The following is a 23,810-nucleotide window of genomic DNA, read 5'->3' on the forward strand; positions in this document are numbered from 1 at the left end:
CAGGTCCATGCAGAGGAGTCCAAGATTGGGGTGGTTGTAGTTTAGGGTTTGGCATGGCGGGTGCCTTGTACACATTTCCTGGACGAATGAAATTGCCCTGAACCAAGAGCCAGGGGCTGTTGGCCGGACCTTGGCGCTGCTGCCTCCTGCCTGGGGGGCCTAGATAAAGCACCTGATATCTCCAAGCCTCAGTTTCCTCATCTGTAAAATGGGATCATGGAATCACTTCACAGGGTTAACTGAGGGTCCAATGAGCTACTGTATGTATGTCTGCCTCTTAGCACAGAGCATCAATTCATGGGTGTGATCACTCTGGTTGTTAATCAAGTTCAGTAGCGAAGCTCACTGATTCCCCAGGAGCCCAGCTCACAGCTGAGAGGGAACCCCTTGCCCCTCAGTTAGGACCCCCATCCTGGCTCCCCAGGCCCTGGGTGATCACATGCTTTCCCACCACTACCAGTGTCCCAGAAGGAGAACCTGCCTGCTTGAGCTTGTATGTCAGCCCTGCGTTGGAGTTGTGTGGCTTGTCCTTCCAGCCTTGAGACAGCATGCAGCCAGGCCTGCGGCCCCAGGCTCCTTGGCCTCGGGTACAAGGAGGATGCTGGTGGAGCCGCTGCCCCTGTGGCTCCTCTACTGGCTACCCATGGAAAGGACCAGAAACACAGGCAACTCTGATAGGGGCATGGCAGTGTCTGCTTGCCTCCTGTCCCCGTCTGTATTTGACAAGTCCGTCAGCCTCTGGAGTAGAGGAGGAAAAGGATGAGTCCTTCCCTGCCTGACACTTGGTCTGGCAGGAAGGAGGGGCAGCCTCCAGACCTTGAGGTGTAGATGGGCAGGCTTGCCAGCATCCACTTGCACAGGAGGCCCTGCGTGGGGCCCAGGAGCCAGACACGCACAAAGCATGGTGGGTTTGAGCTCTGCTTTGTCCTTTTGTGAGTGAGCATGAGCAGGTTGTCCCCCCTTCCCTTCTTCTTCTGAGTCCAGAGCACATCAGAGCCCAGGCCTGGGAGGCAGGCCCCCTCCAAGGGTTTGAGTCCCCATTTCTGCTGTGTGGCCTTGGGTGAGGCCCCGGCCTCTCTGAGTCTCAGGGTCATTCTTTCTGTAAAGAGGGGCTGGATTAGGGTACCCAGTTCAGGCCAGAGAGCCTGGAGTTCAGTCCAGGAATGAGGTTAAGTGCTTGCTTCCGCCTCTCACCCTCCTCACCGCCCCCCCCCCCCCCGCCCCGCCCCGCCCCGCCTTTTCCTGGTCTGTGTGCCCTGAGGCTTGGGCTGCAGCTTGGGGACCTGGGAGGAGAGGGAGACTCAGGAGTGGAATAAGAGGGTTTTCTGGCTCCTTCCTTGTCCCGAGATGTCTATGGTCAGCTGCCAAGGAACAGTAAGGACCCTTTCGTGGGGCCCAGAACTTGCTGGAGAAGAAGGTGGGGGGGCACAGAGATCCCCCCACAAGACCTGAGTCCCACATGGGGCCGTGGGTGGCCTCAAAGTAACAGCTGAGGGCCTGAGCCCACCAGGATGCGGAAGTAGCAGCTTGTAACCCTCGGTCATGGGTTCATTCTGCCCTCAATTTCGAGTGACCCTGAGCAGTGGAAAGCCTTCAGAGGAGGCACTGTCCTGAGCTTTTCATCCCTAGAACTTTCCAGAGGGGCTGGCAGAGTAGGGAGCCACCCGGGGATGCCGACGGCCCAGGAAGAATGAGACCCGCCCCAGGCCCCACTCCCAGCCCCGCCTGCCTCAGTTTCCCCCCGGCCAGCTGGACCGCAGAGGGTCCAGCCCCAAGCCGAGCCCTAACTGCCGCCTCTCTCCTCCTCCACAGGCTCCCCCCTGCACAAGCAGGCCTCGGGCCCCCCGGCCGCGGCCCCCGCCGCCCCTGAGAAGCCCGGCGCTAAGGCGGCCGAGGTGGGCGACGAGTTCGTGGGGGACTTCGTGGTGGGCGAGCGCGTGTGGGTGAACGGCGTGAAGGCGGGCGTGGTGCAGTACCTGGGCGAGACGCAGTTCGCGCCGGGCCAGTGGGCGGGCGTGGTGCTGGACGAGCCGGTGGGCAAGAACGATGGCGCCGTGGGCGGCGTGCGCTACTTCGAGTGCCCGGCCCTGCAGGGCATCTTCACGCGGCCCTCCAAGCTGACGCGGCAGCCTGCGGCTGAGGGCTCGGGCAGCGATGCGCACTCGGTCGAGTCGCTGACCACCCAGAACCTGTCGCTGCACTCGGGCACGGCCACGCCGCCGCTGACCAGCCGCGTCATCCCCCTGCGGGAGAGCGTCCTCAATAGCTCCGTCAAGACCGGCAACGAGTCGGGCTCCAACCTCTCCGACAGCGGCTCTGTGAAGCGGGGTGACAAGGACCTGCGCCTGGGAGACCGTGTGCTGGTGAGTCCCCCCCACAAGCATTCCATCCCACGTGAGTGAGCTGGATCCCCGGGACTGGGCAGGGCGGGGGACCCACGGGGCTCGGGTGGGGTCTGGGCCGGGGCACCTGCTCCTGGTCAGAACCACAGAGTGACCAGGGAGACGGGTAAAGTGGGGACCCTGGAGACTGTCACTGTGTGACCCTGGACAAGTGTCTTAACCTTCCTGGGCCTCGGTCTTCCCATCTGTAAAATGAGAACTTTAATAGTATCTGCCTTGTAGGTTGAAATGTGTGAATACATGTTAATGCCTTTAGACAGTGCCTGATACTTAGTGACCTCAAAATGTTAGCTGTCATTGATATTATCCATTGATCCAGCCCACCAGCGTGGATGTGCCAGGATTATACTGGAAAAGGCTGGGGACCAGAGTGCTCAAGACCCTTGGCCCTCCACTTCCTAGAGTAATGAAAATAAAAACAAAAATAAACAAATGGGACCTAATTAAATGTAAAAGCTTTTGCACAGCAAAGGAAACCATAAACAAAATGAAAAGACAACCCACAGAATGGGAGAAAATATTTGCAAACGAAGCAACCGACAAGGGATTAATCTCCAAAATATACAAGCAGCTCATGCAGTCAATATCAAAAAACAAACAACCTATTCAAAAAAAGGGCAGAAGATCTAAATAGATGTTTCTCCGAAGAAGACATACAGATGGCCAAAAAGCACATGAAAAAATGCTCAACATCACTGAGAGGTGTTGAGATGTTATTAGAGAAATGCAAATCAAAACTACAATGAGGTATCATCTCACACGGCTCAGAATGGCCATCATCAAAAAGTCTACAAACAGTAAATGCTGGAGAGGGTGTGGAGAAAAGGGAACCCTCCTACACTGTTGGTGGGAATGTAACTTGGTACAACCATTATGGAGAACAGTATGGAAGTTCCTTAAAAATCTAAATATAGAACTACCATACGATCCAGCAATCCCACTCCTGGGCATATATCCAGAGAAAACCATAATTTGAAAAGATACGTGCACCCCAGTGTTCACTGCAGCACTGTTTACAGTAGCCAAGACATGGAAGCAACCTAAATGTCCATTGACAGAGGAGCAGATAAAGAAGATGTGGTACATATATACAATGGAATATTAGCCATAAAAAAGAACGAAATAATGCCATTTGCAGCAACGTGGATGGACCTAGAGATTGTCATACCGAGTGAAGTAAGTCAGACAGAGAAAGACAAATATCATATGATACTGCTTATATGTGGGATCTTTAAAAAGTAGTACAAATGAACTTATTTACAAAACAGAAATACAGTCACAGACATAGAAAACAATCTTATGGTTACCAGGGAGGAAAAGGGGGGAGAAGTTGGAAGATTGACATATACACACTACTATATAAAAAATAAATAACTAATAAGGAACTACTGTATAGCACAGGGAACTCTACTTAATACTCTGTAATGGCGAATATAGGAAAAGGATCCAAAAAAGACTGGATATATGTATATGTATAACTGATTCACTTTGCTGTACACCTGAAACTAACACAACATTGTAAATCACCTATACTCCAATTAAAAAAAAAAAAAGACCCCTGGCCCAAGGTTGGGTGGTTCAGACATCTAATCAGCTATAGCCCAGAGTGATCAGGCAAGCTGGCTTAGAGTCTCACTGAGCTGTCCTTGGGGATGCCTGGGATCTGAGGGCACCTGCTGGCCATGGCCACTGCAGGGAAATCAGGCCCAGGTTCGTGCCTTTGCTGCTACTTCCCAGCTGTGTGATGCTGGGTGATTCACTTAACTGGGCCTCATTCCCATTCATTCATCATCTGTCCATTCAGCAAAACGGGCGTAGATAACTCCCGTGTGATACTTTCACTGGGATCATTGAGAAGCTGCTGGCTGTGGAAGTGCATCATAGTTACCAAGGGCTCTGGCTGTGCAAGACCTGGGTAGTGTCATGTGAGTGCCCTGTGGGGTGGGAAGTGGAGCCCCTTAGGGTTATTGACCATCCCTGAATGCTCCTCAGGTTGGGAGAGGAGAGAGGTTTAACCCCAGTGTGATCCTGCCTAGAACTCCCCTTGTACCTGCTCCCCGCCCAGGGAGTGAGAACTGGACGTACTGAGCAGGGGGCACTCAAGCTGTCACGAGGCAGGCCCTGCTCTGGAAATCTCCGCCAGAGGGGCAGCCCTTCAGCGGGGTTGGAAGTAGCAGCAGACGGGCCCCAGTGACTTCCCAGCCTGAGACTGGGTTGCATCCTTTGGTTTGAAACACTGCTTTCTCCAGGGCGTATCCATGCCCAGCACTCTCTGCACCTTGTCTCTTTTGGTTCTCCCCACTGCCTTACGCAGTGGGTGTTATCTCCCCATTTTACAGATGAGGAAACTGGGCTCAGCCCTGGAAAACAACCTGCTCAGGGCCACTCAGCCAGGAGGTGCTGGGCCATTCATTCCTTTATTCACTCAGCAACTGTGACTGCCCTGGAAACAGGACATGCTTGGATTCTGGTGGGTTGGGGAGAGGAATTTGAAGGAGGGATTTACTTTCACCTCAAGGATGGAGCCCCACATGCCCCACCCTAGTCCACAGCTTCCCTTGGGTTAGTCCTCCAACCTGGACCGCTGTGCACAGCCAGGATCCAGCTGGCTTGGCCGACCCTGGGACTTGCTACTTCTCCGTTGTGCCTTCTGTAAACACCTGACACATCATCTTCCTATCCTTACCCCTCCCTTTAATAAATTATATCCTGGACATGAATGAAGGTAGAGACCTGAGCTTATACAATTTGAGGATGGGGGCTTTTTAGGAAACAACAATACAAAAAATATTGCTTTCGCAAATTTTACAAATCATGTGATCCCATGAATGTATTGTCAGGGCCCTCCCCAACCAGAGCCTCCAGAGAGGCTGGTGTATGTGAGGGGCTCTGATTACCTAAGCTATGTTAGCTTCGCCAGCCACAAACCTGCTTCTGACCCGGGTCAAAGGCATGAACAATATTTGTTATTTTTGAACATAAATAACAGAATTTATGTCCATTAAGTTATGCTGCTCTTCAGTGATACCTCTGGATCCTGGTTTCATTTGGGCCTCAGCACTACCCCAGGAGGTCCGTGTACTTGCCAAATAGTCGTGGGCAAGTTGTTTATCCTCTCTCTGCCTCAGTTTCTTCACCTATAAGATGAGGATAAAAGTTCACCTGCTGGGAATTCCCTGGCAGTCGAGTGTTTAGGACTCTGTGCTTTCACTGCCGGGGCCCAGGTTTGATCCCTGGTTGGGGAACTAAGATCCTATAAGCTGCACAGCATGGCCAAAAAAAGTTCACCTGCTGCATATGTAGTGTTTAGAAGGTGGTCTGGCTCCAAGTAAGCTCTGTGAAGTGTTAGCTGGTATCAGCATTAAAGTCCATGAAGGGTGGGCATTCTCCCTGGGCCATGGGGTCCTGGACACAGGGAGGGACTCAGAGCTCGGGGAGCCTCTCTGAGGTCACACAGCGGCTCATGTCGGCTTGCGTGTCCTTGGCTTTCACTGGCCGAGTGCTCTCTGGGAGCGGAGCCTTGTGCCAAGAACTTTACACGCACAATCCATTTCCTCTTCAACCCTAAGGGGCCCTGGCCCCCGGAGGAACCCCTGGGAGAGTGACACAGGGGGAACATGCCTGACCTTCCTGGAATAGTGTCACTTAAATACTGGGAATCTTGTCACATGCCTGCCAGAGCCAAATTGGCAGAATTTCCAGGTGTGGTTTGGAGTTGCACACTGAGCTGCATGGATTCACCTCTTACTATCCCAGATGCCCGTGACACAGATGTTCATTGTTCCATTTTACAGGCTGAGGATGAGAATCAGAGGCCTGAGTTTCCCACAGCACCCAGAGTGGAAGTGGCAGAGCTGGGTTGTCCTGCCTTTGTCCTTCCCGCCCTCGGCCCCTCCCCAGGACACACACACACACACACACACACACACACACGCACGCGCGCGCGCACGCACACACACATACACACAGAACCTTTCTGGCTAATCCCTGAAATTCCTCCAGCATTGAATCATTCTATTCCACCCCAACTTCCTCTTCTGAAATCCTCCCTCCCTGAGTGCTCTCATAGCTCGGACTGGGTGAGTTTGGGGGGTAGTACTCAAGGATCCTGGGTGTCTGGAGTTGGGGCGCATGGCAGAGGTGGGAGCAGAGAGATGCAATGACTTGTCCAAGGACATGCAGCCTTTTAGAACATGCCTGGCACAGCTGAGACGGGACCCAGGCCCACTGGCCCAGCCTGGTGGGACCCTGGCATCCCAGGCCACCTCTCTATTTCCTTCTGCCTGGGAACACCCACCACTCCCTTTGGTCCTGGGCACCTTCCAGGCCCGGGGAGCCTATGGGGGGCACTCGGCTGCCTAGCTGGCCTGAGACATAGCTGCTGTGTGTGTCCCCCAAGGTGTGGTCCCGAGGGTCCATCCCAGGAAGTGGGTCTGTCCGCGTGGTTTTAGGGATGTTGCTCCAGAAGCAGCAGGGCTGGTGTGGCAGACTCTAGAGCCAGCCATTAGTTTGGGATTTAGGTCCTGGAAGAGAAGAGACATTCCAGGGGAATTAACGGAGAAGAAGGAACCGAGACTATGTAGAAAGGCAGCTTGAGAACTGGTGGCACAGAAGAGGGGTAGGAAGACAGCCCCACCCCGGGGGGCTGATCCAGACTCAGACAGGCCTGCTGGGGCAGAGACCACCAGGCCTTAATCACTCATTGTACAGGAAAGGAGCGTGAAGGTCAGAGAGGGTGAGGGGTTGCCTGGGGTCACACAGCACATCAGGGGCTGGCCTGGAACAGGAGCTCTGGGCTTTTATCTACCAGTCCTGGAATGTCCTCTGTATCCCCCCCACCCTGAGTGGATCCAGCAGTCCAGGTGGAGGGCTGGAAGTATCTTGGTCAGCTACAGTTGCCAGCATGGGGTATGATTAGCAAGGACCAGAGGAGGCTGTCTCAGGAAGGAAGAGGCCTGGCTGGTTGCCTGTGGCTCCAAGAGGTGCCCCAGGGCCAAAGCCGCAAGGAGTGGATGTCAGTGAGGTAATGGGAGAGCTCTGACCCCCAAAGATGTCAGATGGCTCGTAGGTTGCTGTGGAGGGTCGGGTTCTCCAAAAGTAGGCGCCAAGGTGGGGTTTAGGGTGTTTCTTAGGGCTTTTAACTTCTGTGAAAGATTGGGCAGAGGGAGAAGTCAGACTGCTCTGCAGGCCAGACAGAGTCTCGGCCAGCCTGGGGCAGCTCTGGAGCAAGATTGCCCATCACTGCGTCCTCATGCTGAGCCAACGTGTCCGGGCCTTTCTGCCCCAGCCTCGCTCAGTCACCGCATGTGAGTGCCCCATCTCAGGCGAGGGCTCCGCACAGCAGGGCAGCAAGGGCTTCCTTGAAGTGGGATCTGAGTGGAGCATCTCCAAGTACTTGAAGTCTCTGCCCCTTTATGTCCCTTCATGTACTGGCCACAGAAGCATCCTGAGGATGGTGGACCAAGAAACCTTTCCAGGGGATCGCCTGTACTGCTGGCACCCTCTCCCGGCATATCCCAAAGCTCCCTGCTGGTGCCAGCCTGGCCTTGCAAATAACCCAGAGTGTACCAGCCCGCGAGGCAGTCTGAGCAGCCCGGCCCCTCTGCACTGGGTGGGTAGGTTCTCTGCAGGGCTGTGTCCTGCCTGCTGCCCTCTTGGCAGCTGGCCTGGGCAGTGTGGGACCAGCCTCCTGAGAGATGAGGAATGAGGTTTTCTCTCTGCAGGTGTCTCCCTCTCTCCTCAGGCCCCAGTCAAGTTCCCACCACTCTGCTGAGAACAGACACCCAGCAGGGCCATCCGTAGTGTAGAGGCTGCAAGGTGGCCTCTGGGGTGTACAGGCCTGGGCGTGAGCTCAGCTCTGCCCTTCAGAGCAGTGTCCCAGGGCAGGGTGCTGAGCCTCAGTTTCCTCGTCTTTAAAATGGGCCTGATATTCCCATTTCGTAGGATTTGTATAAATTGAATAAGGAAGGGACTTCCCTGGCGGTCCAGTGGTCAAGACTCTGAGCTTCCACTGCAGGGGCCATGGGTACCATCCCTGATCAGGGGACTAAGATCCCACATGCCATGGCGTGGCATAAACAAACAAATAAATAAATAGAATAAGGAAGACTCCCGGTTTGCAGTGAGCCCTCGGGAAAGGCTGGTTTTCTTTCCTTGCTCTGGGTGTTGTTTCTTCACCCCGGAGTCTTCACAGCTGAGGGGCAAGTGCTGTGATGCCCAGTGTGAGGCCTGGCTGTAGACGGGAGAGGTTTGTGAGGACTGGCCAGGGGGCATCCTGGGGGCTGCTGTCCTGGGTGCTCAGGCAGAGGGAGCTGGTGTCTGTTGGGAGCGGGGAGGGGTGAGCAGGAGGGGACTCGGTGGCCCACCGAGCGCACAGGGCTGCTGGGCCTCCGTGTTCAGGCTCTGCTAATGGGGGGCAGAGCCAGGTAAGGCAGGGGGCCCAGGAGGTACTAGAGCTGCGTCCTGCTTCCTCTGTGTGTCATGGGGCTTCTGGCTGGATGGCAGGGGGCAAGGGTGTGGCCTTTAGTCCTCCCATTTCCTAGAGGGACAGGGGCAGGGCCTGGGAGGTCAGACTGACCCCAGGCTAGGAAGACTCCAGAATGTCTCCCTTTTTTTTTTCCCCCTTTGGCCACACCTCACGGCATGCGGGATCCTAGTTCCCTGACCAGGGATCGAACCCGTGCCCCTTGCAGTGGAAGCGTGGATTCTTAACCACTGGACTGCTAGAGAAGTGCTGAAACGTCTCCCTTTTTCCCAGGGGAATTCTGGCTTGAGTTTGTGCAGTAGCCTCTGTCTGGCCCCTCCCACCTTTTCTTTAAACTATCCACGTGCCTGGGAGGACAAATGACCGACTCCCCCGTGTGCTGGGCTGGGGAGAGGATGGACTCGAGGCCCGCAGACCTACTTGGGGGAGTCAGCTGGGCCACTCACTACCTGCCGCTTAGCCTCTCTGACCCTCAGTCTCTTCTGTAATATTCATAACCATCTTCTCTCCAAAATACTGCCAACGCCTGCCCCTCCCCCACATTTCAGCTGGTTGACTCTTCTGTGCTTCCTGGGAAGAACAGGGCTGTTGTCCACCACCAAACCCGCCGGCGTCTGCGCACTCTGCCTTCCCTCCAGCTGGTTTTGTCCAGTCCAGGGCCCCAACCTCCAGCTCTTGTCCGAGGCCAGCCCCTCCCACCCGCCCCCTGCAGACAGCCTCCCTCCTCCCGTGCACATTCCCCCTTTCCCGATTGCCCCAACCCCTTGCCTTCCTCCTGCTATTTGCCCATTTCTCTGTCCTCCCTTCAGCTAAACCCCTTAAGAGGCCCATCCGTGACCGTGGTCTCCACCTCCTGCTCTCTTCCCATCACTGATCACTCTAGGGAACTCCCCCCCGCAAGGCCACCAGAGCCCTTCACATTCCAAGTACAATGGTCAGTTCTCAGCCCTCATCTTCATTTCACCTCTTAGCAGAATCGGCCACCATCTCTCCCTGCCTCCTTCTAGAAGCACTTTCTTCCCTCACCTCCTGGGATTCCGCACACTCCCCTGGTTCCTCCTACCTCCCTGCTCTTCCTCTTCCCAGCATCAGGTCAGAACTCCAGCCTCAGCTTGTCTCTCCCTTGATGGAACCATCCAGGCCCGTGACTTAGGACAGTCCAAGCATATGTGGGCATCACACTGCCCAGGGTTCCATCTCCTGTCTCGTGTGTCAAGCCCTTAGTCAACATCTCCACTTAACCTGCATTAGTTTCCTATGGCTGCTGTAACGAGTACCATGAACTGGATGACTTAAAACAGAAATGTACGCTCTCCAAGTTCTGGAGGTTAGACATTTGAAATCCCAGGTGTTGGCAGGGCCATGCTGTCTCTGAAGGATCAAGGGAAGAATGTGCTTCATGCCCTTCTCTTGGGTTCTGATGTTGCCCGCGCTCCTCAGCGTTCCTTGGCTTATAGGTGCGTTCCTTGAATCTCTGCCTCAGTCTTTACATGGCCTTCTTCCCTCCGTGTCTCTCCTCTTATAAGGACACCAGTCATATTGGGTTAGGGCCCGCCCTAGTGAACTCATTCTAATATGATCACATCTAAAAGACCCTATTTTTATTTATGTGTTTGTTTGTTTGTTTATTGACTGTGCCGCACAGCTTGCTGGATCTCAGTTCCCCAACCAGGGATTGAACCCGGGCCACGGCAGTGAAAGCCCGGAATCCTAAGCACTAGGCCACCAGGGAACTCCCATAAGAGACCCTATTTTTTAATCAGGTTACACTCATAGTCGTGGGAGTCAGGTCTTCAGCATGTCTTTTTGGGGAACACAGTTCAAACTATAACACACCCAACCCCCATCCCCGACCTGCTCCCGCCCAGCCCCATCCTCCCCATCTCAGTAAATGGCACACGTGTGTCTCCACCAGACCAATCCAGGAACTTGGCAGTTGGCCTTACGTCCTGTTTTTCTCTCCTCCTGACCACGTGATTCATAATCCGGCCTCTGGTGCTGCCTCTAAAATACACCCAATTGGTCCCCAGCCCACCACCTCTGTGGGCAGGTCCTCTCTCTCCAGTAATGGAACCGCCCCCTCCTTGGTCTCCCTGCCCCCACTCAGGGCCCAACACTCCAGGAGCCCCCATCTCACGTGGGATAAAACCCACCCATCTTCCCATGGCCCCCAGACCCTTGTGGTCTGCCTGCCCGCCCTCGTCTGATCCGACTTCGCCCTCCGTCCTGGCTGCACTCGGCCGCCCTGGCTTCCTTCTCTTTGCTCCCGTACCAGGCCGGTGCCTCTGCTGTGCCCTGCTGACCTCCTCCACCAGGGACTCTGACCCCAGGGCTCCCCACAGCTCACTGTCCCGCTTCCGTTAGGCCTCTGCGCCAATGTCACCTCTTGGAGACAGGGCCCTCCGGTGCTGTTCCACGTAGCCCTTGTCATCCTGGAATGACAGCATTTACTCACTTACTGCTGGGCTGTCTGCTTCCCGCCCTGACGAGGAAGGTTGTGGTGTTTTGATCACGTGGCTGCATCCCCAGGGCCTGCAACAGAGCCTGGTGCCAGGGAGGCGCTCAAACCTTCCTGCTCAGTGAATGACCCACAGCCCTGCCAGGTGGTCCTGAGAGCGAGTGAGGTACCACGTGTATGACGTCGATGCTGCAAAAGCTAGTTGAGCCCCAGGTGCCCCTCACTAGCTGTTCAGGTCAGCGACCGTGGACATGGTCAGGGAGGATCACTGAGAGGGGTTGCTCACCTCTGTCCCCTCATCTCCCTGAAGGTGGCCCAATGCCACCACTCACCTGCCCGTCTCTCCCGGGCAGCCTCTTTCCTACCAGGACCCCCTCCTTCCCCGCTTGCTCTGCTCTTATGCCACAGCGGCCCAGCAGGTGCTGCTCCAGGTCTTGGAAATGAGCCCCTCACTGGACCCTCATGGCTGCCCTGTGAGACGGGGGGACTTGCCCCAGCCTCCTGATGGCAGAGCTGTCTGTCCTTGTGGGCGAGACGCATGGGTTTATTTTAAACGAGTCACCTGTTTTAACTTCCTCAGAGGAAAATCCCGGAGAAACAGATAAATTCAATCTGCCCACCTCCCTTGTTTTATGAGATCCGGATGTAGTCGGTGTTTGGCCCAGGCCAGCGGGGATTCCAGCCTCACAGATAACCCTCAGGTGCTGGAAAAGGAGCGGGTGGGGCTCATCCCTCCGGAGACTGGGGCCCAGCCTGTCCCCCAGTGGGGGTGTGGGGAGGGACAGTCCCTTAATGGAACTACACGGACTCTGGTGCATTGCTGGGGAGGGCCAGGATGCAAAATGCACAGGCACTTAGGAAGACAGTTTGGCCACTTCTTACAAAACTAAACATGCTCTCACCATGCGATTCAGCAGTCCTGCTCTTTGGTACTTACGCAAATGAGCAGACATATCTGCATGAAAACCTGCACACAAATTTTTCTAGCAACTTTATTCCTAATTACTAAAACTTGGAAGCAACCGAGATGTTCTTCAGTAGGTGAATGGATAAATAAACTAAGGTGCATCCAGACAGTGGAGTGTTATTCAAGGCTAAAAGGAAATGAGCTGTCAAGCCATGAAAAGACATTCAGGAACCTTAAATGCATAGTATTAAGTGACTGAAGCCAGTGGGAAAATGCCACGTACTATATGATTCCAACTGTATGACATTCTGGAAAAGACAAAACTTTGGGGATAGTAAAAGATCGTTGGTTACCAGGGGCTAGGGGAGGGAGGGATAAATAGGTGGAACACAGAGCATTTTTAGGGCAGTGAAACTATTCTGTATGATACTATAATGGTGAGTATGAGTCATATATATTTCTCAAAATCCATAGAATGTACAACACCAAGAGTGAACCCTGATGTGAACTATGGACTTTAGTTAATAAGTTAATAACAACTTGTTGGCTCACCATTGTAATAAATGCACCCCACTGATGCAGGGTGTTAATAAGAGGGGAAACTGTAGGGGCGAGAGGTAATGGGATATATGGGAATTCTCTGTATTTTCTGCTCAAATTTTCCAGAAACCTAAAATATCTCTATAGAACAAAGTCTATTAGGGACTTCCTTGGTGGTCTAGTGGTTAAGAATCCGCCTTTCAATGCAGGGGGTGCGGGTTCGATCCCTGGTCGGGGAGCTAAGATCCCACATGCCTCAGGGCCAAAAAACCAAAACATAAAACAGAAACAATATTGTAACAAATTCAATAAAGACTTTAAAAAAATGGTCCACATCAAAAAATCTTAAAAAAAAAAAGAGAATCCGCCTTCCAATGCAGAGGACGCGGGTTCGATCCCTGGTTGGGGAACTAAGATCCCACATGCTGCAGGGCAACTAAGCTTACACACCACAATTACTGAGCCCTCGCGCCACAACTAGAGGGAAGTCCATGCGCTGCAGTGAAGATCCCGCGTGCCACAACTAAGACCTGATGCAGCCAAATAAATAAATAAAATTTTAAAAGCAACATCTTAAAAAAAGTCTATTAATTTTTTACAGTAAAGACAAGGTTAAATATAATAAAAAAAGAAAGAAGGGAAAGGTCTCATACCTTGGAGGGCAGGGCCTGGCACACATGCAGTGGGGTCTGATGAGGGGGAAACTTGTTCGTTTCTTCTAGGTTGTCGAATTTGTTGGCATGTAATTGTTCGTAGTATTCCCTTATGGCTTTGGGGATTTGTTTTGTTTTGTTTTTTGCCGTGCACCGCGGCATGCAGGACTTAGTGCCCCAACCTGGGATTGAGCCCGGGCTACAGCAGTGAAAGCGCCAAATCCTAACCATTAGGCCACCAGGGAACTCCTGAATTGCAAGGTTTAGAATTCATGTCTTCAATGTGCCTGGCACATAGCCAGTCCTTAAGAAATGGTGGGAATAGAGTGAGTTTTAATTAGGGAGCTGGTTCCTTTCGGGCACACCTGAGGGTGTCAGAGAAGGTAACATTTAGAAAGTCCTATTTTGGTTCAGATAAACACAGTAGATAAACACACACGTTTATTTTCACCCTTTCCTGAATTTGCACTAGAATGACAGTGAAGGGATTTAAAAAAAAAAAAAAGGTATTAAACCCTCAAGGACAAAGAGAACAGGAGAGGAGACAGCAGAAATACCACTGGAAACCCAGTGCAGCCCAGTGCACAGGCAGCCGTGGGGAAAGCAGAGAAGCAATCAGTGTTTCCCTCAGAAGCCTGCTGAGGATCGGAAGTCAGCCGTGTGGTGGCCTCTGGAAATGGAGCTGACATTGTTTGAAAAATCTTCAGACTCCACCTCCCTGCCTAGGGTCCCCTCTGTGCGGTGACTGCCCCTCCAGCAGACGTCTGGGATCAGTGGTTGTCTCGTGAGAGGTTCAGAGAAGGAGTCTTTGGGTGGGGGAACCCCTGGCATGTTGGACTGAAAAGGGAGGATTAAATGAACATGTCTGTCCTAAAAGCTGAGCCCCTTTTTCCCACCGGCTTCTCCCTCACTCAGCTCCTAGATCACTGGCGGCCAAGCCTGCACCCTCCAGAGGGCACAGAAGCTTCTCTGGGGAAGGTGGCCGGTCCTTTGAGAAATAAGAGAAGGTGATACCAGTGTCAAATCTGAACAGAAGGCCATGGAATATAAATATGGATATTCAATAAAAAAGCTCTGGATAATGGAAAATCTGATTGCAGATATAAGAAACATCACAGAAGTACTGGAAGATAAATTTAAGGAAATCTCCCAGACAGGAGAGCCAAAAGACAGATGGAAAACAGGAGAGAAACACAAAACGATCAGAGGAAGAGAAGGGTGGAAGTCAAATAAGCAATCAGAAAATTCCCAGGGTTGACAAGCATTTCTTGGTTGGACAGGAGCCTAGGAAAATGGATGCAAAGAGGCACAGTGCTCCTGTTTGTGAAACTGTACAACCCTGGACAGGCAGACAGTCCTGCAGGTTTCCAGAGTGAGAAGATGGGCTCACAGAAAGGCGTGGGACTCAGAATGACTTTGAACTTCTCAAGAGCAACACAGGATGCTAGAACACACAGAGGGAGACTTCTAAATTCTGAAGGAAGAGACCCCGCCAGACTCTTGTTCAAGAGTGACAGTCACAAGAGAATTGAAGGTGTTCACACATCAACTTGTACATGAATGCTCACAGCAACTTTCTTCATAATAACCAAAAAGTGGAAACAACACAAATGTCCATCAGTGAATGGATGGATAAACAAAATATGGTATAATCTATACAGCGGAATATTATTCAGCCATAAAAAGGAATGAAGTGCTGATACTGATAAACACGGATGAACCTTGAAAACACTCTCCCACATGAAAGAAGCCAGACACAAAAGGCCACATAGTGTATGATTCTGTTCATAGGAAATGTCCAGAATAAGCAAAGCTATAGCGACAGAAACTAGCAGAGGAGCTGGGGAGAGGGGAATGGAGTGGGCAGTGACTGCTATTGGGTACAGGGTTTCTTTTTGGGGTGATGAACATGCTCTGGTTTTAGGTAGCAGTGATGGTTGGGAATGTACTAAAAGCACTGAATCGTATACTTTAGAATGGTGAATTTTATGTCATGTGAATTTTACCTCAATTAAAAAAGAAAGTGAGGACAGAATAAAAAATATTTTCACATAGGCAAAGGCTCAAATATTTTACTTCCTCGTGCACCTCTTCTTAGAAAGCAATGGAAGGCAATAGATAACTAATAAGGACGTACTGTATAGCACAGGGAACTCTACTCAATACTCTGTAATGACCTATATGGGAAAAGAATCTAAAAAAGAGTGGATATATGTATATGTATAACTGATTCACTTTGCTGTACACCTGAAACTAACACAACATTGTAAAGCAACTATACTCCAGTAAAAATTAATTTAAAAAAAGAAAGCAGTGGAAGGATGTGCTTTACCAAAATAAGTGAATAAACCAGGAAAAATGGAAGATATTGCATCCAAGAAATGGGAGATCCATCCCAGGAGCGAGGCAAAGGGACTCCTCAGGGCAATGGTGACAGGTGGTCTTGGGGTGACGGCCATGCAGAAGGAGGGCACCCGGCTCCAGGAGCGTCTTCTCCAGGAAGAGCTTGATGGAGTTTCCAGTGCCTCTGGACATCTTGGCAGGAGATTTAGGCAGTTGAAAGAGTTTACGTTAAATTAGTGTAAGGGCCATAAAAACTAGACAAACAATCATAAAAGACAGTTGTTATCTGTAGGGAAAAATTGGTGCTGGGAGGGAAAAGTATCTGCATCTGCCCATCCACGTCTGTGAGTAGTGTTTGCTTAGTCCCAGCACCGTCAACCTGGAGTCTGATCAAAATGAAGCCATCACTACGTGGCAGGGGTAGAAACCCAGTAGGGGTGTGTGCAGCCTGGTGATGGGGAGGGAACGCCTCCCTTTTCCCGATGAGATGTAGATGGATGTCACCCCCAAATTGAAAAATTGACAAGTAGCAATATTAGCATGTCATTTAGAAATATGGAGGTCAACACCAAAAACTTCATCTTAAAGAGTGAAAGTGCTTCTGGGGAGAGGTGGAGAAACTTACAGGGTTTTTTAAGGCTTTGGAAGTATGTGTATGTGTATATATATATATATATGTGTGTGTGTATATATATATATATATATATATGTGTGTGTGTGTGTAAAACTTTATGTATATATATAACTTGAATTGAAAGTTTTTAAAATCATTGTTACAGTAATATTCCTGATTACTGGTCTGTCCTGAGTTTTTTTAATTGTGGTAAAATACACGTAACATAACATTTACCTTCTGAACCATTTTTGAGCGTACAATTCAGTAGTATTAAGTATATTCACATTGTTGTGCAACAGATCTTTTTCATCTTGCGAAACTGAAACTGTATTCCCATTAAACAACAACTCCCCACTTCCCTTCCTGCCCAGCTCCTGGCAATCCCCATTCAAACCTTTTTTTTTTCCTTTTGGCCGCACAGCTCGGCTTGTGGGATCTCAGTTCCCTGATCAGGGATTGAACCCGGGCCCTCGGCTGTGAAAGCGTGGAGTCCCAACCACTGGACTGCCAGGGAATTCCCTAAACCTTTTTTTTTAAAAAACATCTTTATTGGAGTATAATTGCTTTACAGTGGTGTGTTAGTTTCTGCTTTATAATGAAGTGAATCAGCTATACATATACATATATCCCTCTATCTCCTCCCTCTTGAGTCTCCCTCCCACCCCCTAAACCATTTTTAAGGATAACATTTATTGAGACTCTAGTATGCTCCAGACACTGCACATTTAGTACTTAATCCTCACAAAAGCCATTTTGACAGATGAAGATGCTGGAGCTCAGAGAGGTTAGGTAACTTGCCCAAGCTCACACAGCTTGTAAGTGGCAGGGTTTGAATGCAGGTCTGTCTTTCTGACTCCAGAGCTTTTGCTCAGGACAGCCCTGGGAAGCACTCTTTATACTTGTACCCCTCCCAGCTGTCCTTGGGCCTCCCCCTCATCTCCCCTGGCCCTTGCACACTGGAAGGGAGGCGTGGGATGAGCCCGGGCACTTGGGTGCCTGTGCCATCTCTGCAGTTCCCACTGCATCCTCTGGACCTGAGTCTCTCTGTGTGCCTATAGGTTGGTGGGACGAAGACTGGCGTGGTACGGTACGTCGGGGAGACAGACTTTGCCAAGGGCGAGTGGTGTGGCGTGGAGCTGGACGAGCCCCTTGGGAAGAACGATGGGGCAGTGGCGGGCACCAGGTATGGTGGGGAGGGAGGAAGGGAGTCCTCTTCTCCTAGGGTGGGTGCAGAGGTCGGGGTTGGGGCATCTGAGAATGCCAGTGTTGAGCATCTGGGTGGCTGTGCCAGATACCATGTACAGATGCTACCACCTCCCTTCTGTCATAGCAGCTCATGGAAGCAGGTGGTGGGAATATCACCCCCATTTTACAGATCAGAGAACCAAGGCCAGAGAGGTCATTGCTCAAGGTCACACAGAGAGTCACGAGCAAGCACTAGGAGAGTCATCTGTCCCTGGGTTCCCCTCCCCCTGCCACCCATGACTAAGTGAGGTGGGAGCACCAGAAAAGGAGAGGCAGGGGTCCTGCCTTCTGAGAGTTGCCCTGGGTGACACAGGAAATAAGCAGACAGTGCCTGGTGCTCTACAGCCAAGGTTAGGGTCACAGCTGGGTCCCAGGTTTCTCAGCATCTCTGATTAAAGGGAATTGACTGCCAGGAATGCTGGGTTGAGAAGGTCTAAGGCCATGCCTGGGCCCTTTGAGGGTGGGAGGGTGATGCTATGGCTGAGCAGCGTCAGGGGTGTGGGGTAAGGCAAGGTGGCCCGTGAGCCTGTGTTGGCTGTCCCTGGCCTAGGTTCTGTCGTCCAGAACCTGTGACAGCTCTGAGAAGGAAGGTGTGCTAGGCTGGGGGTCAGGCTGCACAAAGACCTGGATGTGGGAAGAGGCAGGGTGGGGTGGCAGTTTCAAGGTGAGCGGGAAGCTGGACAGAACTAGGTCCCTGGTCCCACGTGGAATCCATGGCTAGAGAGGTTTTGAGAGAAGATGATCCAGAGTTCCATGACAACACTTGCCTTCCTGTTTTCAAGACAGCTGTTTCTCTCAATTTACTCTTGCTTTCAGAATCCAGGGGCAGGTTGGGCAGCATCCCTCACCCCACCCCTAAGGTGCCTCCTTCAGGCTTCTGCTTCTCCATTCGGGGGCTCCATGGGCAGAGAGCCTTGGGGCTGGGGGTGGTCCAGAGGCAGCCATGAAAGTGGGGCTGCAGATATGGCTGGGAGCCTCTGACTGATGTGTGGGAGCCAAAGCATAGTGGGCTTTGGAGTCCACTGGGTCCAGTCTCAGCTTTGCCATTTAATCAGCTGTCTGACTGTGGACAGGTTACTTAACCTCTCTGAGCCTAAATCTCATCTGTGAAATATGGATAACAATAGAGTGGTTGGGGGATCGAAATGAGCATTTATGTAAAGGGACTGGCATGGAGCAGGTGCTCAGTAATTGTTATTCCCCCATCCCCCAGAAATATGCCCAACCGCTGTTCATGGCTATGCAGAATATCAGGCCCTGCTCACCTCTATTCCCTTTCTGGGAGTCCTGTCTATTGGTCTTAGGGTGTGGGTGATGGGTCCCCCAGGAGAAGCCTCTCTCTGCTGGACTCTGAAGAGGTAGGGGAGGCAGGCCAGGCTCCAGGCTGTGGGGCCATGATAGCAGCATGGTCTCTCCTACCTCTCCAGGTACTTCCAGTGCCCACCCAAGTTTGGTCTCTTCGCGCCCATCCACAAGGTAATCCGCATCGGCTTCCCATCCACCAGCCCAGCCAAGGCCAAGAAGACCAAGCGCATGGCCATGGGAGTCTCGGCACTGACCCACAGTCCCAGCAGTTCCTCCATCAGCTCTGTCAGCTCTGTGGCCTCCTCCGTGGGGGGCCGGCCCAGCCGCAGTGGCCTGGTGAGGGATACCCTGGTGTGTGTATGGGGGTAGGGCGGGGACAGAGAGACCCAGTTGTCCCCTGACTTGCTCTGGTTCCAGGCATCTGTCAGTTTGGAGTTTTAGAACAAAAATGAAAGTGTATATTTTTTAACAGAGAAATTGACCCATTTACATTTATTGTTATTTTTTTTTTTTTTTTTTTTTTTCTTTTTGCGGTATGTGGGCCTCTCACTGTTGTGGCCTCTCCCGTTGCAGAGCACAGGCTCCGGATGCGCAGGCCCAGCGGCCATGGCTCACGGGCCCAGCCGCTCCGCGGCATATGGGATCCTCCCAGACCGGGGCACGAACCCGTATCCCCTGCATCGGCAGGCGGACTCTTAACCACTGCGCCACCAGGGAGGCCCTATTGTTATTTTTATATTACCGATTTGTCAGTAGCTTAAGCTCTTCCCTGGGAGTTAAAGAGGGTCATACAGAGGCAGGGCAGGTTATACAGGTGCAGGGCAGGTGCTTTAGAAAGGCTGGCACAGCCACCTTGGGTGAGGAGGGAAGGTGAGGTTGCCCTTCCAGCAGAGCTGTGTCTACATGGGAGGTTCCTCCTAGTCCAGGAGAAGGTGGCCCAGGTGAGGGAGCCCACCATGAGGCGGACCCCCAGGGGCTGTGACTCTCCTGGGAGCAGGGAGTTCCCTGGATCGCAAACATCATGATTCCCTTTACATAACTAGGCAGAGTGTCTAGGGCCCTGGGAGGGGGAGGAACCAAACCCCAGGAGTTGAGGCACTTGGACCCCCCACTTGCTAGGTAGTGGTGGGTTGCCTGGACGGTGCTCCACACCCCTGAGTCCTGTCTGCGCCCACGCTTTCCTGCAGCTCACGGAGACCTCTTCACGCTATGCCCGCAAGATCTCGGGCACAACTGCCTTGCAAGAGGCGCTGAAGGAGAAACAGCAGCACATTGAGCAGTTGCTGGCTGAACGGGACCTGGAGCGGGCCGAGGTGGCCAAGGCCACGAGCCACATCTGTGAGGTGGAGAAGGAGATCGCCCTGCTCAAGGCACAGCATGAGCAGGTTGGTGGGCAGGCAGGGCCATGGAGCACCCAGAGGGCACCAGCGGTCTCCTCGGGCCAGTCTTGTCCCTCAGTCACGCTCAGTGAGGAGAACTTGGGGTGTGCAGAGAAAACTGAGACGCGTGTTACCAACATCCCTTATCCTCCTGGTGAATTTCCTTCCAGTGGTAGGTCCACATTCTACCTCCAGAACCTCGATACAAACTTGCGTGTCCTGCTTTTTCCTACTTCCTATAGTGCCAGCATGATTTCTAGGTCATGGAAAATTCTTCCCCGTTTGAAGGACTGCATTGCTGTCTGTTACGGGCTGTGTCCTTACTGACCTTACTGACATGGCCTGTCCCCTGCTGGTGTTTAGGTTGTTTTCCAATTCCTCACTTTTTCTAAATAATACTGATATAAACATTTTTGGGTTATATCTGTCCACATTTCGGATCATGCTTTCGAGCAGATTGATTCCTGGGTTGGGTTTCAGGGAAGGAAGTCCTCGCCCATAGCCTTGACTCTGCTGCTGTCATGTGTCTACTCTTCCCTGATGCTTGTTCCCCACATGGGAGCTCCTTCCTAGGACCCTGTCCCCATTTGGAGCCTGGCTCACTCTTCCCTCGGGTTCTGGAATTACTAAGGCCAAGCTCACGTGTGTGCCATGACAGGGGCCTTGACAAGACAATAGGTCTTAGGCCCTCAAGGACTGAGGGAGGTGGCAGGTACTGGGGGCAGGTGAACCTGAGGTTCCCGTTCCTGGCACTCAGCTGGCCCTCTTCCCTCACATGTAGGTCCACGGTTCCGGTCAGACTAGGGCTGGCAGGGGATTAGGGGTGGCTGGGTTCCAGGCCTGGCTCCTTGCACCACCTCCACACCCACCCCTCCCCCACCTGGCTCCCGGTCCCCAGGAGGAGGCTGACCCTGTCCTGGCCCTCGCTCGGGGCCCAGTATGTTGCAGAGGCAGAGGAGAAGCTGCAGCGGGCCCGGCTGCTGGTGGAGAGCGTGCGGAAAGAGAAGGTGGACCTGTCCAACCAGCTGGAGGAGGAGAGGAGGTAGGTGCCACTCCTGTCCTGGTCCTGGCGGGACACTTTCCCAGAGCCTCGTTAAGGATGACCAGGAAAAGCAAGGCTCAGGACCAGCAGGCACAAACCCTGCCTCCCCCACGTACTGGCTGTGTCACCTGGGCTGGTGACATGAGCTCTGCGGGCCTTAGTCCTCTCATCTGCAAAGTGGGGTGATGATCCCCATCTCTGCAGGCTGTTGGGAGGACTTACAAGGTAACTCCAGTAAAGCACCCAGCGTGACACTGAGCACATGGGAGACACTACATACGTCACTGTTTTCCTTCCTGACATGGGGTTCACCGTTCCTGCCCTGCCCGGCTCATGCAGCACCATGAGAACGCCCAGGTGGGCGGGGGAACCTCTCACTAGGGAGATGTGCATCCGATGTCCCCACCCCCTGACCCAGTTCAGCTCAGGGAACACCCCTTCTACATCAGGTCCCTCGTGTGGAGCTCACAGCCCGTGTCCTGAAGCTTCATTCCCATTTCATGTGTCAGGAAACCGAGGCTCAGAGAAGCAGCAGGAAAAGGCCCCTGGAAACACCTTGCGCCTGGGGCTCAGCCCCGGGGCTGGGTGCTTTACCTGTTCTGTCTCTCTCTGTCTTACAATTAGCCCAGGAGGCAGGTATTGCCCCCCAGGTCACAGATAAGAAAACTGAGGCTCAGAGCAGGGAAGGGACTTGCCTGGGGTCACCAGCCTGTTAGTGATACCACTGGCTCTTTCTGTCCTGCCAGTGGCAAGTGGGAGTTGTGTTCCCTCTGTATGGGGACTCTGGCCTGACTTGGTCCTGGGTCACCTGGTGGGACTCAGAGCTGACTAGGCCTGACAAGGGTTTCCCTCAGCCCAGAAGCCTCTCTTTGTCTCCTAGCTGCTGGCACACAGATTTCTGCAGCTTCCTCTGCTACCCTGCACAGTAGCACCTCCCAGACCCAGCCCTCCACCTCCCCCAACTTGGGTCTGGTTTTGGGCTTTCAGCTGAGGCATTTGCTCCATGGGCTGTTGTTACTGTCTGACTTGGAGACAGGAGGGCTTATTTACATCTGCCTGAGAGGGTCGGTGGGGCCCACGCATCTGGTTCCCGTGGCAACGTGCCTGATGCCAACAAACAAAAACAGATCTTTGAGACATCGTGGGAGTTGTGTTCAGGAAGGCCTGGGTGCAAGTTCCAGCATTGCCCTGCACTTGCTGTGTGACCTTGGGCAGGTCACTGGCCCTTTCTGGGCCTTAGTTTCATCCTCTGTGTGCTGGGAGCTGTCACGAGGCCCCAGGAGTAGCAGCTTTGTGAGCTGTAATGTGCCTGTGTCTCTTCCCTGTGCTCTCTCGGGGGTGGGTGGGTGTATCTCCTTGAGGGTGGGCCCCACACCTTCAGCAGGGCATTGGGGGCCCTCCACATCAGGGAGCAGCCCAAGCAGTGGGGGCTGGGACTCTGGGCCCTGATTTTGAGGGGAGGGAATGAGAATGGGGTCAGTAGGGGAAGAAGCCCACCTTGCCTCCTTCCCCACAGACTGTTCCATGCAGCATGTCTGTTCCCTGCTGTGATGAAAACAGAGCTGTTAGTGCTTCTATTTACTATCCATTCTGTCATTTATTTCCACAACCACCCTAGTGGGGAAGGATGCTGCATTAAACATTCCTATTTTATTTTATTTTATTTTATTTTTTTTGCGGTATGCGGGCCTCTCACTGCTGTGGCCTCCCCCGTTGCGGAGCACAGGCTCCGGACGCGCAGGCTCAGCGGCCATGGCTCACGGGCCCAGCCGCTCCGCGGCATGTGGGATCCTCCCAGACCGGGGCACGAACCCGTATCCCCTGCATCGGCAGGCGGACTCTCAACCACTTGCGCCACCAGGGAGGCCCAAAACATTCCTATTTTATATCTATCTGTCTGTGTGTGTTTGTGTGTGTTTGTGTGTGTGTGTGTGTGTGTGTGTGTGTGTGTGTGTGTGTGTGTTTGCAGAAGGATTTATTTCTTGCAGCAAGTAAGGAGAACACTGGGGATCTTTCCCAAAGCAGTGTCTATTTTAGAGAAGCCAGTGTTCTCTGTGTAGAGCATGGATCAGTAAATTGGGAGGGCTGGATGTTTCCAGGAACTTGGGGCTCTGGGCAGTGTCTTCTGCATAATCTGAGTGTGGACTTTGGGCCACCTGTGGCCTTGGCTCTCTCTGCCATTGCTGACTTGGCAATGCCCACCCCTCTGGGTGAAACTCACTCAGCCCCCTCTCCCCCTGCAGGAAGGTGGAGGACCTGCAGTTCCGAGTGGAGGAGGAGTCCATCACCAAGGGAGACCTGGAGGTAATGGTCAAAGGCCCCCCGACCCCAGGCTTGCACCCCAAGCCCAGCCCTCGAAGAGCAAATGGCCATGAGGTCTAGGCAGCAACTCTGGGCCCCCTGGGAGGGGGCAGGGGGTATTGCAAGGGAGAAATG

General features: G+C 52.8%; 1 protein-coding gene across 2 annotated transcripts in view; it reads left to right on the forward strand.

The window, feature by feature from the left end:
- Positions 1–23,810, forward strand: part of CLIP2 (CAP-Gly domain containing linker protein 2) — an 80,922-nt gene that overhangs the window by 31,913 nt on the left and 25,199 nt on the right. For both annotated transcript variants that reach the window (XM_060119972.1, XM_060119971.1), the window contains exons 3-8: positions 1,813–2,363; positions 17,462–17,586; positions 19,076–19,289; positions 20,141–20,338; positions 21,271–21,374; positions 23,618–23,678. In XM_060119972.1, coding sequence (XP_059975955.1) covers positions 1,813–2,363; positions 17,462–17,586; positions 19,076–19,289; positions 20,141–20,338; positions 21,271–21,374; positions 23,618–23,678 — 1,253 coding nt within the window. The remainder of the gene's footprint in view (positions 1–1,812; positions 2,364–17,461; positions 17,587–19,075; positions 19,290–20,140; positions 20,339–21,270; positions 21,375–23,617; positions 23,679–23,810) is intronic.

The sequence above is a fragment of the Mesoplodon densirostris genome, chromosome 16 (assembly GCF_025265405.1).
Source record: "Mesoplodon densirostris isolate mMesDen1 chromosome 16, mMesDen1 primary haplotype, whole genome shotgun sequence".
NCBI classification, from domain to species: domain Eukaryota; kingdom Metazoa; phylum Chordata; class Mammalia; order Artiodactyla; family Ziphiidae; genus Mesoplodon; species Mesoplodon densirostris.